Source organism: Pipistrellus hanaki (assembly GCF_964339955.1).
Source record: "Pipistrellus hanaki genome assembly, chromosome: 6".
NCBI classification, from domain to species: Eukaryota; Metazoa; Chordata; class Mammalia; order Chiroptera; family Vespertilionidae; genus Pipistrellus; species Pipistrellus hanaki.
Window position 1 is genome coordinate 59,168,501 of NC_140508.1, and position 20,987 is coordinate 59,189,487.

Below are 20,987 nucleotides of genomic sequence, written 5' to 3' on the forward strand. Positions count from 1 at the left end.
CAGTCTTCTGGCATTATGCGTGTCCACTGTGGTGTTACTGCAAAATTAACAGGCCCAAGGGAGGTCTCCTAGGGGTTCCAGGTCACATCTGGCCAACCATTCCCCAAGCAGGGAACTGTCCGGAAGCTATCCATCATGGTTTATGCTGGGAAGACTGCCACCGTCTTTCATGTTTTTTCCTAGTACAAACCAACAAGTCAGCTGAAGATCTTGGAACTTTGTTCTGGTGAACTCAGGCCAGGAAAGGCAAGGTCATAATTTAATGCCCCGGGAGTATCTAATCTTGTTAAAATAGTTAGCTGCAAATGCAGTCTGAAAGAACTGATCAACTTTTTAAACTGTTCATGTGACCTCTGTCCTTATGATTGGCCAAGGGACCTTCCCACTTAATTACATCTCAACTTTATGTTGCCTGAAATCAATTCTCCTTAAATCCTCAGATGATATTTTCCCCCTTTCTCTATTAGCACTCTCTTTTGCCTGGAGCATAAGCTAATTAGGATGAATAATTTTTTTCTTAATAGTGTTGCAGCTATTTGCATCCTCATTAAGTCCATTTTACCTTGGATGACTGAAATAATTCTTTAATTCCACATATATAATGGGGTTAGCAAAGGTTAACACATATCTTTTAATTGAGAAAAACCATGAAATACTTCAGTTTCTAAATTCACCTATGCACTGCTGTAATTTAGCAATTTCCCTTGTAGAAACTGCTTTTAAATTCCACATATGAAAGATGCTTCTCGGTAAAAGAAGAGGAAGGCAGGTCTAGTGTGACTGAAAGCCAGTTGGTCTTCATTCCTCTGGGCCACATCCAGGACCCCTAATGCTTCCAGTGTGTCTCTCTCGGTGGACAGTCCATTTTTCTTCACTAAGTTATTTTACATGAGACAAGTTAGTCTTGGCACAATTTATACAGTTTACCGATGTTTCCACATGTTATTATAAAGGATGAGGTTTTAGGAGTAGGGAAGGAATATCCTGTTATCAATAAGGCCATGACAACTTAAGCAAAATCATGAGCACAAGAGTTCGTGCTCAATCTGGGACACAAGACTTCTGTCTGGGTCGCGTGGACCCTTACAGTGATAAGAGTTCTCCTTATGTCCCTGAGACCAAACTTGGTCTAGGGGAAGGTGTCTGAGAAACAAATGTGTACTAAGACAGCCGCAAGAATAAAAATCATTTACAAATGCAAAAAGAGTGGAGAGAAATACATTTTTAACACTGGCATTAACTTATTTTTAATACTTCCAGGTGGCTCTTCAATTTAAAAAAAAAAAATTTTAAATTTATTTTAGAAAGAAAGGAAGGGAAAGGGATAGAAAGACACGTAAATCAGCTGCCTCCTGCACTCCACCTACTGGATATTGAGCCCACAACCCAGGCATGTGCCCTGACCAGGAATCGAATTGGTGACTTCCTGGTTCATGGGTTGATGCTCAACCACTGAGCCACATGGCTTGGCTGACTCTTCAAATTCTATGATGTAAGGTTTTCATGTACTGTGACTATAACCACTGGCACCGTTAAGTATAAACAAGGCCCACTTAATCAATTCCCAAATTGATGCCTGCAAAAAATTCAAGGAAGCAAAAGTTTAAAAGAATTTCCATTAGCAATCTCAGACCACTTAGTTAAAAGCTTTCTGAAGAAAATACATGTGTATCTTACATTTAGCTAAATGTAAGCTCTCTCTAAACCAAGGGACTGATCTGACTTTGAACCAGAAATTTCAATGCTCACTGCCGACCCCGATTCTAACCTTCAAACAAGCACCCACCCAAACAGACATACCAGACACTTCCCTGTTTCCGGGTCACAGGTGTCGCTGTGGTTGTTACAGTTGCAGGGCACACAAGGAGCAAGCAGAAGGCGAGGTCCCCTGTCACCACCTTCCGGAAGTTTCCCTCTGTAGTAACCAGGTGCACAGTCCTGAGGGTATGCAAAAGAAAAGAAAAGGAATACAAATCCAATTTGAAATTGGGCAAAAAGTTTGAGTAGGCATTTTCCCAGACACACAAATGGCAATGAACACATGAGAAGATGCTCAACATTACAAATCACTAGGGAAATGTAAATCAAAACCATGACATACCACCTCACACCATTAGGATGGCTACCATAAAACAAAAAACAAGAAAAAAAACAAAAACAAAAACAAAAAACAAACAAACAAACAAAAAACACAGGAAAAACAAGTGGAGAAACTGGGACCTGTGCTTTGCGAGAGGGAACATAAAATTGGCGGAGTACTGTGGAGAACAGTATGATAGCTCCTCAAAACTTAAAAACAGAACTACCACATGACCTAGCAATTCGACTGAGAAGCTAGGTTTGGAACTGAAAGCAGGGTTTGGAAAGATATTTGCATACCCATGTTCATAGCAGCATTATTCACAATAGCCAAAAGGTGAAACAACCTAAGTATCTTATTGATGGATTAATGGAGAGACAGAATACAGTCTATACATACAACAGAATATTTTTCAGCCTCAAAATGAAGCACATCCAGATACACTGTGCGGCATGAATTAACCTTGGATACATTATGCTAAGTAAATGAGCCAGTCATAAAAAGATCAACACTGTCGGTTCCACTCATGAGAGGCACTTAGAGTAGTCACATTCATAGATAGAGAAAACAGACTGGTGGTTGCCAAGGACTGGCAAGAAGGAAATGGGAGTTGGTGTCCAATGAGCACAGAGTTTTAGTTTTGCCAGGTGGATAAATCTAAAGATTGGCTGTACATCACTGGGAGTGTACTTAATCTTACAAAACTGTACACTTGAAAATGGCTAAAATATATTTATACATATTTACCACATTAAAAAAAATTAAGAGAAAAATAATATAATATGACACGCATGCACTCTGTTCATCACTTAGAGCTGCATATTTCAACCCAAAACCAGGACATGGACGTGCATCCCAGTCTCCCACCTGACATGAGAGTCCAGCCGTGCCAGGAGGGCAGAGGCACTTCTCCAACAGCGAGGCCGGCTCCCGCCCCGGGGGCAGCTCGTCCGCCTTTCTGCCGACCTCCAGGGAAACGTGTGAGATCCTGAGAGAGAGAAAACACCAATTTTTAGAAAGACATGTCCTAGAAACAGCGCAGTAGGTAATGAAATGTACACATATATTACAGCCGTGCTTTCCTCAGGATTACACAGGAAATGTGTGAAAGCGAGTTCCTACTATTCTTACACAGTGGAGGTTCCCAGGCCACATTTTAGACTTAAAAATGGGGTTACTGCCCTGGCTGGGTGGCTCAGTGTGTTGGAGCATCCTCCCATACACCAAAAGGTTTGGGGTTCAATTCCCAGTCAGGACACATACTTAGGTTGTAGGTTCAATCTCTGGTCAGGGTGCATATAGGAGGCAACAGATTGATGTTTTTCTCTCTCTCCCTCTCCCTCCCTCTAAAACCAATAAAAACATGTCCTTGAGTGAAGATTTTAAAAAAAGGAGTGTTACAGAAAACATACTTGAAAGACCTCCTTAAGTACCAGTTGGCCAAAAGTTAGTGGCCTCCTTTATGGGTTAAGTGAGTAGAGGACAGCATTTTTGATATGTTGCTTACAAAGAAATGAGCATTGTGGTTTAAGGGCAGAAAATAGCAGGACTTAAAAACATTTGTTTATATTTTTTCCTCATCTAAGACATTACCATTATGTACTTATATTTTATACCCATGTTGGTATGGGAGATGAATGCTCTATGTCATTTTTCATACATTTTACACTAATATTAAAATTTAATAAGGTTTTGGTGAAGAAGAGAAATACATATACTAATAAAAATAGGAGGTAATGGGGGTGAAGTGAATCAAATCTCATCAAGCCCCTTCACTTTGCTTTCACATAAGAAAAACATTTTTAAATTCTAGAAGTTTCTACGTACCTGCTTTGCTGTAGCCCTTGACCATAAGATGCTTTGATGAGAATGTACTCAATGTTGCTAAGAACAGACATAAAATCTGCACGTATGACAGGCTCTTCAGAAACAGAATTAAAATATTTCCAATAATTCTGTGGACGGGAAACACATTCAATGAAAAATTCAGAGTACAAATTCTCAGAAGCACATGAACTTACAAAGAAAGTGATTATTTTACATATTTCTAAAAAATGAGCCCAGTTCTGTGTATGCCACTAAGTTTAATTAAAAGGATGACCTCCTGTCACCTCCCAGGGGCAGCAGTGCCAGTCTCCTAGATCCACACACGTCCCCGTGGCAGCCACAGTGGCTGGTCAGCCACTGCCCAGAATCAAGCAAGTCCAAAGACTTCTTACCATTATGGCCATACAGCTAGAGAGTTGTGTACCAACATCAAGGATTTAAATGCAATTCCCACTAAATTAACATTAGCCTTATATCAGTGTCTTGAGAATAGGAATTTGATTTCATTTTTAGAAATCTTGTTAAACCCATTAGAATTTTGATGCCAGGCTCTCTGAGATCACTCTCTTACTAGCTGCTTACTGACAGCATTATGTCCACAGCAAAGCTCACGCCTTTGAGGGGCTTATATGAGAAGAGTACAGGATTACCTCTTTCATTTCAACTTCTTGCTCTCGCCTCACTCCATTCTCTGGTGCGGGTGCATCCATGTAGATGACTTGCTTTCTGGTCCGGCCGCCTCTGATGAGCACCTGAGGCTCAAGGTTGAAGGTGCCCAGGCCATTGGAGGAATAGAAGGCCACGCTGTACTTCAGTTTGCCACCATAGGCCAGGAGCTACCAAAGAGTAAACTATTATTTACTTCCCTGACACAGCAGTGGTTTAAAAATATTTCATTACAAGCTTGCTGCCATTTAAAAATCTTGCATCTTAAAAATACATCCCATGGGTGGAATACGCTGTCTGGAATTTACTTCCCTCTAATTCTACTTAATGACAGATTGAGCTCACTTAAGCTATAGTCCTTTTCTGTTAAGTGATTTTTATAAAGTTTTTAAAAATTAAATTTATTGGGGTAACACTGGTTAATAACATTCTATAATTTTCAGGTGTCAACATTATAATTCAACATCTGTGCATGCTTTTGTGTGCCCCCACCCAAAGGCTAGCTTCCTTCCTTTACTATTTAATATTTGATTGCTTTACCCAATTTACCTTCTCCTCAATCCCCTCTATACTCATATGTGGACTATAGAACAGTTTTGTTTTGTTTGTAAAAACAATTTATTGAGGCACAGTTGGCTGTAGAAAGCCATATATATTTAATGTATGTAACTTGATGAGTTTGGGGATAAGTATACACCTGTGAAACCATCACCCCCATCACAGTCCCATCCATCACCTCCCACAGCTTCCTCTTGATGACACTGACAATGACAGACAAAAAGGTAAGTTCCAAAATAACAGTCAATGTAGCAATGGTCCCAATTATTTCCAAGCTTCTTTGAATTACAAATTACCTATCTCTGTAGGCTCACTGGATGTAAATTTGCACATTTTAACGATCAGGGTGAATTCACACACAGATTCCAATGTTTACATAAACAAAGGTGCAAGTAATGCCTTCAAGATTCTTTCCCCCAAACTGGATGATTTCTGAGGAAGACCTTGTAGGCATAGCAGCCAGGCTTGTATTGAGCTTATATCAGTAAAAACAATAAATATTTTTTGAATGACTGCTTTAAGAAAGAAAAAGAGATTATAGTTTGAATTTTTTAAAGACTAGAAAAATAATCCATATATTTAGAAGGATTTTTATAAGTGTTAAACTTTTCCATCCCCACTCGGAAGAGGAAATGAATAAGCTCTTCAGTGAAGGATAGGCCAGCACAGTCTGTACTGGTTCAAATGACACCGGTATCCCCAGAAGCGTGCATGGCTCTCGGCTGGGTGGGGGCCTCACCTGGTCTCCCTGGAACTGCTCGGGCAGCCGCCAGTAAAATGGCTCTGCGCGGACGTGCCGCCTGACGGTCACAGCATCCAGGAGCACGTCAGGGGCCTGGTAATACACCCCCTGGGTCGTGCCCTGGAGGTTACTCTGAGAAACCACTCGCAGAAGAGGCTGATCTGGGCCCAGTGTTATCTAGTCATGGAAAGGAGGAAAGATGCACCTTAGAACACGACTGAACTCCATGCCTTTGCTTTGTCAGATTCTACCACTATTTCCCAAACAAGACAGCTTCATTATTAAAACCCCAATAATGAACACTTTCCCTTTAAACTTAAACATGTGGATTAAAATGACCGGAAAGTGTTTTAAGCATTTAGGGTCAAACTGCTGCTGGGGTCAATGCTCAGTTATATAGAGACCTTGGAGATGTTGCAGTTTATCTCCTCTCCAACTAAAGCTTTTGATAGACCAGCTAAGGAACAATACTGAATGCTTTAAGTTCCAGCTCCATATATTTCTTTGGACAGCAGAAGCAGAATTCTGATTCATAAGAAACCCAAATTAGTGTCTCAGTATTTCCCATGCCATAAAATCAAAATTTAATGTAAGAGCTTGAATTTTCTCCTTAGCCCCACCCAAATCCCAAAGGTTCAGGCTTAAAACCAGTACATGTTAACTGCATGTCTAACTTACTGGTGTCCTCACATAACCCTCCAGCTCCCAGCAGAGCTGTGACAGCCCAAAGCAGAAGCATGGGGTGCAGCCCTGAGGGTTGTTAGCATGGAGAGCGTAGGTACCGGCACGACACTCATTGCATTGAAGGCCAAGGACATTTTCCTAAAGGGGAAGAAATAATAGACTCATTTTTAGCTGAAATAATATAGATTTCTGAAGACACAGACATGAAATAAACCAAACCATCTAAATAAGTTTGGGTTAACAAACGTCTCTGAACTAGCTGTTCCTTAGGCAAGTTCCTTAACTTCTCTGGGGATCAGTTCTCTCAAAAACTTAAGCAGTGGCTTCCAAACATAGTTGATGACCAGAATCATCTTGAACACTTTAGAAAAATACAGAATCCCTGATGAGAACCTCCTGGAGGGGACCCAGAATCCTTCTGGAGGTCCCAGGTGACTCTGATGATGGGTCAGGATGGAGAAGCATGAACGAGAACTGTTCAGGCCATGTATAACGAGAACTGCTGTCATGGATAGGGAAGCCAATGGTATTCACGGATGTTTCCATTACTCCCTGGCCATAGTATGTATATGAGTTTTCCCTGTCTCATCACCAGTCACTAATCACCACTACCATCTGGCTTCCTTCACGCCAGACCCAGAGAAGGACCAGAGAAGGTGGCCAATGGCCTCCTTATAACAAAGCACTATGGGAAAACTAATGGAAATATGTGGAATTAAGCAAGAGGTTGAAATCTTACCCCCTGGGAAAATAAAGAAACACGAATTTCCTTTCGTCTTCTAGCACATACAAAAAACTAATTACTTACCAGCTCTAAAATCACAAGTCTTCTTAACTCTGTGTATCTATTTTACCTGTCTGTCCAAGACAAATCAACTACTCAGCCAACTGAAGCACATGATAGAAAACTCAGTGTTTCTCAAATCAGTTTCATCATCTAACTTGTAATAACCAGTAAAGAGCCCATTTAAAGAATCATTCATAGTTCTAGAAGAGTACACACAGACTTACTCAGACCTAGAAGGCAGTGTCAACTCATTAGGAGAAGCTTGAAGCCTAGTGCTTAAACAGTTAAAAGCCCAAAAGTCATAATGCTGAGTGAGAGAGAGGAAGAAAATGGAGTGCCAAGGACCCATACCTTGCAAGAGCAGGTACCAGTTCCTTGTGCACAGCTGCAAAGACCCTGTTCCTCATCACAGGTGTCCACCACGGTCCCTCTCAGGTCACAGTCACAGGCCACACAGTCTGGAAAGTCCCTGAAACCCAGGGAGCACTGATGGCAGCTCGGTCCGCCAAAGACAGGCTTACACTGGCAATGGCCCGTGAGCACATCGCACTGATGACTGGCTGACCCTCCACTACTGCAGTTGCAGGCCTGAAAGAAAAAACTTAAATAAATAAATACAAAGGCAGCTTCTACATCCTCATGTACACACACTGGGATTACAGGAAAACACTAAATGTGGGGAAATCATACAAATGGATGGTCTCTCGCCATGTTGCCATATGGATTCACTTCTCCACATGCCAGCAGGAGGCAGGGGCTGCTGCACATCTGTGCATTTTTGTGGCACATGCACATGGGCCAAGACTGTGACCAGAAATTCAATCTGCTTAGTACGTCCAAACATTCTTTTAGAAGCCAAGTAATGTTTCCATTTTCAAAACACAAACTATATTCAAGTTTAACTGAAGAAAGTTACATAGAAAATTGGAACCCTGCCCTGCCAGCATAGCTCAGTGGTTGAGCGCTTGACCTATGAACCAGGATGTCATGGTTCGATTGCCTGGGTAGTGAACACGATCCCCAGTGTGGGGCATGCAGGAGGCAGCTGATCAATGATTCTCCCTCATCATTAATGTTTCTACCTCTCTCTTCTTCTCCCTTCCTCTCTGAAATTAATAAAAATATTTTTTTTTCAAAAAGCAAATTGTAAACCTGGAAGACTAGCCATAAGCCCTCCAGTAAAGTGAGTTATGCCCTTATCCTGAAAGATAGCATACATTGCAGAGTATATTTTAAAGGCACTAAAATAATTTTTTTTTAAATCTTTTAGCCATCAATTCCACAGCTATATTCTTGAAGAAAATTTAGAATGATGTATTTTAAGGGTGCAGCTTTTTTCACTTTGATTCCCACAATCCACATTTACTTTTAAATATAGCTATTCAAAAAGGTAAAAAAAATCAAGCTAACAGTAAAAGAAGAGGAATGAAACTTGCTACAGCAAAGCAGTTCTCAGGTAAGAAGATGCGGAGGTCAGAGCACACACCTGGCATCCGAGCTCCAGGTCATAGCCCCAGTATCCGTCCTCACATTCTTCACATCTCACGCCTCGAGTGTGAGGAGGGCAGACACACTCCCCTGACTCTGGGTCACATGTGTTCTGAGTGTGATCGCAGTCACAGGCTACGGCAAAGACAGACGGTGATGTTACAGGGCAGCACACCTTGGGCCACGGAAGGGGTAAGAGCTGGTGCTACAAGTTACTCCCTTTTATTAATAATCCAAAAGAGACCACGTGATTCCCAAGACCCCTTTGTGTCTCGTGGGAGGCGGTGGCTCCTCCCAGTCAAGAGAAGCTGCCTGAAGAGAGGTCATCAGGACGCAGCGGGAGAAAGAAAAGAGTGGATCAGGGTGGGAAGGGGGTGAGGGGAAAGACAGAGTTAGTATTCGGCAAGCCTGTTCTGTATGCCAAATGCCATGTTACAGACAATGTACCACTTTAAAAATAACTCCTGGATGGAGACTATAATTAGCTTCTCCGTTTTACAAAGGAAGAAACTACAGCTAAGCCAAGCTAAGTAATTAACGTAAGCTCACACAATTAGCAGAACCTGACCCAAGGTTATGGCTGTACCCAGAACAGGGAAGCAGAGAAGAGGTATGGAATCCTGCGTGTTAAAAAGAGAAAGAGTAAAGGCACTTCACAGACTCAGGAGTCGAGGAAGAAAAGTCTGAGAATACGATACAATCTCGACGATGAATTCGAACGCTTACGTGTACAGCCACCGTCCTGGAATGCGTAGAAGCCACGCGCACACCTGTCGCACCGCTTCCCAGCCACGCCCGGCACGCAGTGACACCGGCCTTCCTCCGTGCAGGCCTCCGACAGGGAGCCTGAGGGGCTGCAGTTACAGGGCAGGCAGCCGAGCCCCGTGTCCAGCCCGTAATAGCCAGGCTGTTTCGCAGAAGGGGTAGAACACGTGTTAACAAGTGACTGACTAGTATTAGAATGTTTTCCAAATCGAACATAGCATGTTTCATAGAATCATAGAGTGTCTGTGACATCATTCTTTTGTAAACTGCAAACACCTTCCCTAGATAGGGAAGCACAGTACAACCAGTTAGCTCTAACCAGCAGTCACGGATTCCCTGTATTTGAACCAAGGTCAAGGTGTCAATTATTGACACGCTGACAGATACTTTGTTTTTATTTTTATTTTTTTCCGACAGATACTTTAATTACATGCAATGACCGCAGGCATCTTACCAAGCACTGGTCACACTGCTGTCCGGTCACACGTGTTCTGCAGCTGCACAGCCCGGTCTCAGGATGGCAGATGTCAGAGAGGGAGCCCTTCCCATGGCATTCACAGGCTGGCACACACAAACAAACTGCTCATTTCCCGCAAAGTTACAGTCAGATCCCACAGTCCCCAAAGGAAAACTTGTAAACATTCGCATTTTAGGTCACAAAACTTAAAAAAAAAAACATGCATATATTACTTTGCAATGACTTTAAATACTTAGTACTTTTCTGAAGAGTAAGCAAAATTAGGGTTGGTAGAAGAAGTCATCCCAGAGAATAATTAGCAAACTAACCTGACCAATTTCATCAATTCCTTGAAATTTTACAAATGAACCACTAATGTATATCCACAAAGTTTCATTAAAAAATATGCAATGAAGATTTCAAAATCAACTTAACCATTTGCTCTCATTCCAATTATATCTATTTTAAAGCTCAGCTATGCCAATGTGGATAAATATGATATTCCATAATTTAATGAAAAATACTTCCCTGTTCTAACTGATGAGTCATTTGTAGTTCGAATATACTTACCCTCAGGCCAGACTTTTCTGTCTTATCTACTATTGCAATGTTGATGAGACAGGTACAAAATCCCCCACCTTTTAAAGTGATGCAATGTAATGGGTCCAAGAAATGTTTAATTGATATTCATTCCACAGCTGTCAATGTTACTTAAAATGTTTAGTAAGCTCACTGACAAAATATCCCAGGGACATATACTATTTATGAATACTTGGATTCAGCAAGTGCACCACCTCAGTCATAAGGTACAGTGATGTGAAGAAAAAAAACTGCGAATATCTTAAGCGCAGGCACACCCATGTGGCAGCACACTGCAGTGGGAGGCAGAGCCCTGGAGACACTGGGAGTTGAAGGCGGAAGGTCAGAGGAAGGTGGGATTTGCCTCCTTGACTGACTATGGCTCTAAAGGCCTCTCTGTCTGAGATAGCTAAGGGCCAAGCCCCAAAACTTGCTGAAATCATTGAAACCAACCAATTCTAAACCTGTCTACCCTGCCTGGCCCTTTTCTCCTGTGGAAACCACAAGAAACGCTCTAGCCCACGTGTCCCCTCCTGACCAACCGGGATGCTTCCCACATGGCAAACCCATGCTGGCATCTGTGAGTAACAAATTGTGTCCTCAATGCTAGTTGTCTCGGATCTGCTGGCCTTGCCATATTTAAATAATAATAAAACCTGAATTTTAAACATTCCTCAGTGTCCAACCATCCTCAAAGGTCTCCCACTGAAAATGCGCGCGCGTGCACACACACACACACACACACACACACACACACACATGCCCGCGCCCCCGCCACACACACACCCTTAACTTTCTCTCCAAGGTCCCATCTCCCGGATCCCTATCCTCTCCCTCCCTTCTCCTTAGCAGGCTCTGTCCTGGCACCTTACCTGCTAAAACAACTCCCCCAAAGCCTCCAGGGACTTCCCAAGTGCAAGTTCAGTGAGCAGATTCTCAGTCTTCACCTTGCCGTACCTTTCTTCGGGCTGGGACCCTCTGACCACTCTCTCTCTCTCTGGGACCTCTCTTAGCAAGGTTTCTGCACACCCACTCATTGGTTTCTCCCTGTTTTTCCCCTCTTTACCTCCCGCTCTGTGTCTCACCTACCGCTTCCCCTTCCTCAGGGGAAAATTCAAAGTTCACTCCGAGTATGATCATCACAAAACATGGATGATGCTGATAACAAATCATGTTTATCACACTATGTGCCAGTTTGCGCCTGTCAGAATCCAGGCAATATTTCATTTAATCTTTGTAACAAACATAGAAGGAAAGCATTATCATTTTCTGCATGAAATCTAAACCTTAGAAAGATATAGAACTTGCCATAGGTCACACAACTTCTACATCCTTCTATAACAATTATAATACCAATTATAAATTAAAAATTGTTCATGTTAGAAATAATGCTAATTTAAGTAGTTGTCAATTATAGAATTAAATTTTGTTATCCCTTTGACTTCTCAGAAAGATCTTAATATATACCTATGATTATGTCCATTTTATGTATAAGGAAATAGTGGCTCAGAGAGGTTAATAAATTTGCCTGAGGCTACACAGTTGGTCAGTAATAAACCCTGGACTCTACCCTGTTAGTCAGACTCCAAAACCTAAGGGTACCCCATGGGTGCGTCTCCTCCACACCATCATGTGTAGCTCCCCAAAAGACTCAGATCATAAATTTCCAGCTCCTATTGTAGTACTTAGGAATTCAGGAAATAAAAAGTGCCTGGAAGTAATAGATACTTAATAAATGGCCAAGATAAAAAGAAACAACATGAGAACTGTAAAAGCATTCCATAAACTTTGAAGGTTTATAAAAATACAAGTTATCATATGTATCTATATGATTAGATTGGTATGATAAACAATCAGATGGTAAGCTATCATGGTGGCCACACTGCTGAAGATCAGGTTGACTGGCTCAGGGCTATAGAAAACTTGTTCTGTGGATGTGTGCCTGTAAAAATATTTTTCTGTATCTCTAGCACCCTCTTGTGTCTCTACATTGTAATAGCATAGTAGGCCTTCCAAATTTATAGGAAAATTATCCAAAAAAAATTTATAATTGACATTTTAGATCTTTCACTCTTTCAAGAACTGTGCAAAAACCATAAAAATCTGAGAGCTGCCTTGGCTTTTGGGCTTTAATTCTGTCATTTGGGACACAGGAAAATCTACTTTTCCTCAATGAGTGATTCTGCCTGATCCAAAATTTCAAGGACCTAAGCAGGAACCTGCAGGACAATGTGGGATCGCTGGGTCAGGCACAGGCCGCTAAGACATGCCAGTTTCCAGGGCTAGAGTCTCCCTGTTTCCCACGCCACATCTGCAAATCCCATCTGCTTCCTGAAACCCCTTAGCACCTCCCTCACAGACGTGACAGGCTTTGAGCATCACTCTTGCTTCATCTCAGTCCCTGGGAGTGGGGCCCAGCACTTTGTAAAGTCCCACTTTCTCCTCAGCTGGGAGCATGCATCTTGTCCAGGCCATCTGACCTTCAAGTGGAGTAACTGATCAAACGGCCGTAAGGACGGCTCAAGTATGGGGTCTATACCCGGCATTAACACAGGACCCACTCAGATAAAGCTACCTCAGCACCCTGTGACACCTGTAAGAAAATGGATGGAGACTTCACAGGGTCATGAGGCATGGACTGACTTCACGGCCCATACACTCACCTCGGCAATTTTTAGCAGTCACAGCATCTCCGTAGAAGCCGTCGGCACACCGCTCACAGTGGGCGCCATCCGTGTTCCCAATGCACCGCAGACATTCCCCAGTGACGGAGTCACAGTGACCGGCCTCCAAGGGGTCGACATTCCCGCTGCAGTTGCAGGGAACACAGGATTCCCCAGGCACTGTTGGGTTTCCATAGTAACCGTCTGCGCATCTGCGTAAAACATCAAAGGAGGGATCCAAATAAATTCAATTTCTCTTGACGTTCCCCCACCATCCAGGGGTTTTCTGAATGGATAATCAATCAGACGGAGTCCTGTTACATAAGATTTACTGTGAAAGGAATGCACCTCCAAGTTCAGGCATTCACACATTTATTGGAGCCATAAATCCAAGGGAATGTGTGCCTGGCCCCGGCACTCAGGGATGTCACCCTCTCCCACGGACTGTAACCAGACTCTGCACTGAGACTGACAGATGGGAACAGACAACATGGGCCTTCAGGCTCCAGGAGACAGCTATTAATCAAACCACCACCCCCGTGGAATTACTCAGGGTAATGGGATATTCAAATGTGTGAACTGTAAATACTGACTTCTCCGTGCTCCCGTTGTTATTCATGAAAACTCAGATTAGCTCAAGGAGCTCAAACAATTCCCAGGAAGTTCCAGCATTAATTTTTAGTTGATATGCTGGCTTTCCTATATAATTACATGAAACGACAATTACATACCAAAACTCTAAACCCACACTTAACTACACACTTAACAATAAACACATAGACTTTATTAAAATAAATTTTCAATGCAACTTTTGGAAACAGTTCAGCGATGCAGTGTACCTCTCGCACCAAGTCCCTGAGTAGCCCGGGGCGCACTGGTCACACACCACTTCATCTCCGTCATCCAGGTGGCACGTGGGGCTGAAACTGTCGAAACATTAGAAGGGAGAGCAATTTCCCAGTGGATTGTGCAGAATTTCTACCACTCCTGACCTTACAAACTCTGAATCCTCACAGTCAAGCCTATGGGCACCAGATCCTCACACCTGCTCATCCCTCAACACAGAGTGCACTTCTCCCCCTCTCTGTCTGGATTTGCCTAGTTGAACCCCAATGCTCAGCTGTCACCTCCTCCAGGAGGCCTGCTCTGAGTTCCTCTCCTCTGGGTTCCCCGGCTGGGTCTGCCTGCCTCAGAGCCCAGGCCACACAGGCCAAGAGTGAGCTGGCTTACACACTTCAGTCATCACATTTTCCCAAGGCCCCCTCTGCTGATCCAGGTCCCTTCAAACTAGTCCTGAGTCTTGGGGAGGCCTGTGAAGGGGCATATAGGAATGGATAAGAGTCCCTCACAATGTCATTCCAGTAGCCCTGATTGTATCTGTTTTATACACTGGAGTTTCAAATAAAAATCCCCATGGGGGAATTTCTGGATGTGGGTGGAGGAAGTTCTAAAGGGTAAAGCAGTGAGGGAGAGGGGCTTTCAAACCGCTGGCCTGCAGGAAGTACAGCCCCTCATGATGTGTAAGGCCTTGCACCTGACTGTCTCTTCCACCTGCCCTTGCGCCTGTGCTCCGACCACCTGCAATCCTCAGTCCTCAGACGGATCTGCTGATGTTGCCGCTGCCCACACTCAGTTCCTGTCCAGGATGCCCTTCTCTACTGCCTTAAAGTTCCTTCTCACCCTTCAAGACTCAGATCAAGAGCATCCTCAGAATTGTTCCTGGACAATTCCCACTGTACAGTGGATATTCCTCCTCTGTGGACAGGACCACAATGTAGAATCTGGGGGCGGGCAGCCACACTTAACAGTTTGATACTCAGAGTACCTACCACAATACCCAGTATATCGTAGGTGTGCAATCAATATTTTTAGTAAATTGAATGAAGTCCACTCATTCTCAATGAGCTGAATGTTTTGAGCATTATATCAAAACCTTTTAAAGCCCACGAACATGTTTAATTCATCTCTGTATCCCCTATACCTCCGAGCCCAGTAGTAGGCACACAGTATATACTTTATGAAAGAATTGATGATCAAGTTTAGACCAAAAGGAAAAAAAAGTATGCAAATGTCCTTGCCATCACACAACTTTCTTTGCATAAGTTAAGACACCAAACTTTTTTTTTTTCCCATTCCTCCATTTTAAATCATAATTAATGACCACTGGGCAAAATCAACACTCTTTTTGCTCACACAGTGCTGCTCTGAAGCTATCAGCACACATCTGGATGGAAATTCTGACCATGTCAGGTGCCAGCTTACTTGTTGGAGGCTGAGGTGAGGGGGCAGGCACAAGGCTGGCAGTCCCCAGCAGTCCCTTGGGTAGGCCGCCCGTAGAAGCCAGGCAGGCACTGCTCACAGTGGTCCCCAGTGGTGCTGTGTTCACACGCCTAGGACACATGCATGAAAAGACAGCTCAACTCTAGGTTCTGTAGAGGATTCTCAGATCCATCAAAAACAACTTGAAATACAATGAAGAAAAAAAAAGACAAAATGCTAAAAACTTTGTTATATGAGGGGTTGCCTGTTGATAGATTAATAAAAATTTTAATGGGCATAAATGGAAGCATAAGAGCTTTCATTTCCAGCCACATCAGTGTAACTCTGTTGTCTTTCGGCAGGAAACAATTAGGAAACTGGGACAGATCTATGACTCAACTGTTTTCAGGCGCTGGGCAACAGAGGGTGCAGGTCTGTGATTTCCAAAGAACGAAGACATTGGGATGAGTCCTCCAACCGCATTTTTTTCTGCCTAGAGACACTTGCCAAGCAGAATGGGGGTGGGATAGGAGGGTCTTGCTGAGTTAGAGACAGAGGTCAGAGTTTAGGAAGGATGAACCTGCTGGAATTTGGGCTTTTTAGAGCAAGAGCTCCAGAAATCTATTTGGGAGACCCCTTCAAATAGCTCCTGAATACTAAGCTGCTTGTGCAAAGAATACCACTTCTTGAGGTCAAAGAAAGGCAGGTGACCCATATGCTGAAAAATTCAGAACTCAGAGAGAGCTCATGACATTAGAATTCTAAGCAGTCTGTGTGGGAGACCCTGGTAAACACCCAGCGTGCTCATGAAAGACCCCAGGCGGAAAATTAGTTCTTTAAAGTCTAACCCTGTCTGCCACAGAGTAAAGCCTCTACAAGAACCGCCCCACAAAGTTTTTATTAAAAGCTTTGAAACAATCATGCTGGCACGGAGGAACACACCTGTCTACTAAAACAAATTTCCAAGTTCTTTAAAACAAAAGCAACAGAATCTAAAAACTCAACAATATAACATTCACTGAACAATAGTCATCACACGATCAAAAACTATTGGATATCCTCACACTGCCCACATCTGGGAGAATTTGGAATTCATGAATTCAGACAGAAAGTAAATATGTAAACCACTAAACATCTGGGGAGGAGAGAGGGTTTTTGCTTGTGGAAGAATGCTTCCTGGAGCTGGAGAGCCCTCCTTTTACAGACATCGTAGTAGGTGCTGGGTGGGCAGAAATCCTCAATGACTGCCAAATCTAAGGGGCAGTTTGATGATGAATAGGATACTTGCATGGTATTATAGTGTCTCTCTCAAACTGCTGATTCATTACAAAAGAAAAGAGCAGTAAACATATAGTGGACCAGCACCCAACCTGTGCGATCAGAATGAACACCACCAGTGAGGGGGGTGGACATGGTGGGCTCCCACATGCCGTGTTCTAACAAAGTATTCTGGCTGGAAAAGTATAATCCGAAGCTATTCACATGAAAATAAGAGAAGAACCCTGAAGGAGCATCATTCTATTTTTTTGGAAAATTATTATATCCTTCAAGATGCCAATGCCATTAAAGAGGTAGAAATGCTGTGCAAATATTTAGGATTAAAGGAGACTAAAGAGACATGAAAATAAAATAAAATATCCAGTCCTTAGAAGGGGTCTTGTAATGGAGGTGAAAAATGCTATCTATCTATCTATCTATCTATCTATCTATCTATCTATCTATCTACCTAAGCAACCGTTCAACCTTCCAACCGATAGCTATGGCACACAATGACCGCCAGGGGTAGATGCTTTGACTGGCAGCTATGAAGTGCACTGACCACCAGGGGGCAGACACTCAAAGCAAAAGCTGAGGAGCTGTAGTGACCAGAACCAGAGGGGTGGGAGCTCAATTCCGAGGTGCATCACCCAAGAACCGCCCTCTCACAATCAGGGACCCCTCAGGGGATATAAGAGAGCCGGTTTCAGCCTGATCCTTGCAGGCCAGGCCAAGGGGACCCACTGGTGCATGGATGCACTGGGCCTCTAGTAAAGGCCATAATTGTGTCAGTTGACAATATTGAAAAATAGATGGTTGATTAGAAAAAGTAGAATAATCATGTTAAATTTACTGCAGTTAATAACTTATTTCAAACTATAAAAATTACCATTTATGGTGATTCCAGCTTTAAGGGCCATTGCTGTTTGGCATTTCCACTTAAACACGAGTGTACGTTTTTGTAAATACATACGAATGCAAGCACGTGCAAATACTCTTCTGCCTACCTGCAGCTGGAGCCCTGGGTGGCAGGGCCACCCCTGCTGATCACCCCAAGTGCTGCCAAAACCCTCTGCAAGGCTGGCCTTGCACACCCCACTGGCAAAGGGAGAGATGCTTCAAAGCAACAACCTCATCAAGCTGTGGGAAGCTGTGCGCCTGAGGAAACAGCCCAGAGGCCTGAGCCTGTGTGCAAACCATCATTTCACGCAGTTCTATAGACACTCTACTTAGAGAACAAAGAAATGAACAAAGAACAGAATGAATGCTGAGCTTACAGAGTAAAGAACAATTAGGGCTCTGGAGAGAAAAAGACATCCCTGGCATTTTGCCAGGATCATCTCGCGGGTTCTGATCATTTTCCCTAGCCCTGTGACTCAATCAGTCTCTTTTGGAAAGAGGGTGAGCATATCCCTGTAGGATGAATGGGATTCAGCTAGTTAACATATGAATTCGCTCCATCTATGAGGAGTGAATCCATCAAAACTCAGGAGTGTGGCCTGCCTTCCGGGCATAAGAGCCTAAAAGAATTCCTGATTTGAAGTTAAAAAACAAACCTTGCCCTATATCTGCCCCAAAGTTCATTCTCAAGATTAATTACATATTTACTAAATCCTATTTCAGCTCATATTGCATGAAAGATTTGTTTAAAGAGCTGATCCAAGCTAACAACTTAAAGCATTACATACTATACAAATGAGTTTGATTATTAGTTTTATTATCCTTCTCATGATATATTATGTAATATAATTTTTTAAGAAATACTCGCATTTGCATTGAAACATCTGATCCTTTTTATTTAATCAGTGGACAACGCTCTCTACCTTTATATGGCTACTTATGGTTTTATAACTTTGCAAAGGAAATAATTACTTTTCATTATTCTAATAAAAACTTACAATGAAGTCATATACCCCTTTTTCACTATCATCAAAGTAACATATTTTTCAAAAAAGATGTGGCAAGCAGGAAATATTTTATGACATGAACTGAAATATGCAAATTTCCTTTGGGGTTTCAAGGGGAGAAATGTTCTCCTGTGGAGGAATCACATGTTTAAAAAATCACTTCTGCTCAGCAGATGACTATGGGGTGGGTAGGAGTGGGGAGTTCAAGGTTTCGGTAAGACTCACCAAGCAGACGCCTTGAATATCACACTCGGCTGCATGGCCGTGGCATTCACAGGGCTGACAAATGCCTCCGAAGAGTATTCCATCCACACGGTAATAGCCAGGGAGGCAGGACTGCAAAGGAAGGACAGGCTGCTGAACCATCGCCCCAATCTACTAGAAACACACGCTGCTCGGTGTTCCACGGAGAGAACTTAATTCTTTTCCTCTTTCTTATTTCCCCCAAACATCTTGATCAAGGCATCATTCATGTGCCTTTGTAAAATGGACCCATTTTAAGAGTACAATTCAAAGACTTTTAGTAAATGTACCAAATTGTGCAACCATCGCTGTACTCCAGATCCTTATTTTCTTTTTAAAAGTAGAAACAAATGGACAAAAGTTTACTGAGTCAGCATACAGCTGTGTGGTATTCCCCCGCCCCCACCCAGTATTGTTAGAAATCATGTCACAACACACAGCCCTTCAGCAGCATTTCAATCGGGAGAATTTTCCCCCTCAACTTTATTTCTTTTTTTAAAAAATGTATTTTTTTTAATTATTTTCCACAGAGAGGAAGGGAGAGAGATAGAGAGCCAGAAACATCGATGAGAGAAAAATATTGATCAGCTGCCTCCTGCACACCCTCTACTGGGGATGTGCCCGCAACCAAGGTACATGCCCTTGACCGGAATCCAACCTGGGACCTTTCAGTCCGCAGGCCGATACTCTATCCACTGAGCCAAACCAGTTTCGGCTCAACTTTATTTCTTTTCTCTTTTGCTTCAAATTCATTACATGTTGCTACCAAAGTGTTCAAGTGCAGGTCTGAGTCAAACTACAACAGTTTACCTGAGCAAACAATACAGGTGTGCTTTTGGGTCTGGGTGCTGAGTAGACAATGAGGGCATTCAAGGATGCCTCTTTTTGGCCATGAGGAGCAGAGAACCACTCCAAACACAGAAATTCACTTAGTCCTTGTGACAACTCTGAGAAATATCACCTCTATTTTATAGACATGCAATCTGAAACACGAGGCATTAGATAATGTGCCCATTGTGCCAGTGGCATGACTCAAAGCCAGGTGTGCATACCTCCAGGACCCGCGTCCACCACCTGCCCAGGGCTACAGCAGCCAGGAAGTACATTTACAATGTGGACTGCGGGAGGATTCATTTGGAGGCTAGCACATGCGCAGCGGGATCACGGTAGAAGGGCTACAGATTTGTTTTTTATTATAAGAATGCTTAAAGAGTCTTTTTCATTCTACAGGTGATATATAAATGCATTCATTCACACTGACCATGGGAAAGTTTCCTGACACCTCTCACAGCCATGCTCCCCTGTCTGCCGGTGGGCACTGAGCAGACAGCTGCCCGGAGCTCAGTGAGGTGCCTGGACTACCAAAAAGTCCAATTCTGATTCTTTAAATCAGTCAACTTCTGAGTAAGTAACAAGTCCTTCTGCTTGACAAAAACACTTGAAAATGTGTATTGAGCTTCTTGTTCTTACTTTAGTCACTGTCCCATGTGCATCAGCAAATTTCTTCCAAAGGCCAGTGGCTCGGTTTCCAGCAGCAGTTGCTCATTGCTGCCCCCGCCCGGGGTAGCTGGACTCAATTTCTCCTTCCATGATTCTACCTACCTGCAGTCTCTAAGATGTCTTATTCCCATATGCCACATGCTATGAGGTGTTAGAGTTTTTTATCCATTAAGCATTATGCACCTAGGGACCAGAATCTATAAATATTTGCTGAGCCTAAAAGTAAATGTTTTATATCTAAATAAAAGTTTATTGGTTAAGCCGAGACCGGTTTGGCTCAATGGATAGAGCGTCGGCTTGGGGACTGAAGAGTCCCGGGTTCGATTCCGGTCAAGGGCATGTACCTTGGTTGCGGGCATATCACCAGTGGGGGGTGTGCAGGAGGCAGCTGATCGATGACTCTCTCTCATCGATGTTTCTAACTCTCTATCTCTCTCCCTTTCTCTCTTTACAAAATCAATAAAATATATTTTAAAAAAAAGTTTATTGGTTAAAACACACACACAAAAAAAGTAAATAAATAAA

General features: G+C 42.9%; 1 protein-coding gene across 2 annotated transcripts in view; it reads right to left on the minus strand.

Moving 5' to 3' along the window:
* The window catches only part of LAMA1 (laminin subunit alpha 1), a 128,445-nt gene that overhangs the window by 50,929 nt on the left and 56,529 nt on the right, over positions 1–20,987 (minus strand). The window contains exons 16-29 of one of the 2 annotated variants that reach the window (XM_084887735.1): positions 18,945–19,055; positions 15,559–15,686; positions 14,136–14,222; positions 13,297–13,508; positions 10,052–10,158; positions 9,559–9,739; positions 8,831–8,967; positions 7,696–7,932; positions 6,552–6,695; positions 5,871–6,050; positions 4,558–4,743; positions 3,908–4,035; positions 2,948–3,068; positions 1,801–1,938 (exon numbers count right to left, since the gene is read on the minus strand). In XM_084887735.1, the coding sequence (XP_084743861.1) occupies positions 1,801–1,938; positions 2,948–3,068; positions 3,908–4,035; positions 4,558–4,743; positions 5,871–6,050; positions 6,552–6,695; positions 7,696–7,932; positions 8,831–8,967; positions 9,559–9,739; positions 10,052–10,158; positions 13,297–13,508; positions 14,136–14,222; positions 15,559–15,686; positions 18,945–19,055 (2,097 nt within the window). Of the gene's footprint in view, positions 1–1,800; positions 1,939–2,947; positions 3,069–3,907; positions 4,036–4,557; positions 4,744–5,870; positions 6,051–6,551; positions 6,696–7,695; positions 7,933–8,830; positions 8,968–9,558; positions 9,740–10,051; positions 10,159–13,296; positions 13,509–14,135; positions 14,223–15,558; positions 15,687–18,944; positions 19,095–20,987 lie in introns of both variants that reach the window. The other variant, XM_084887734.1, reaches the window with a different exon arrangement.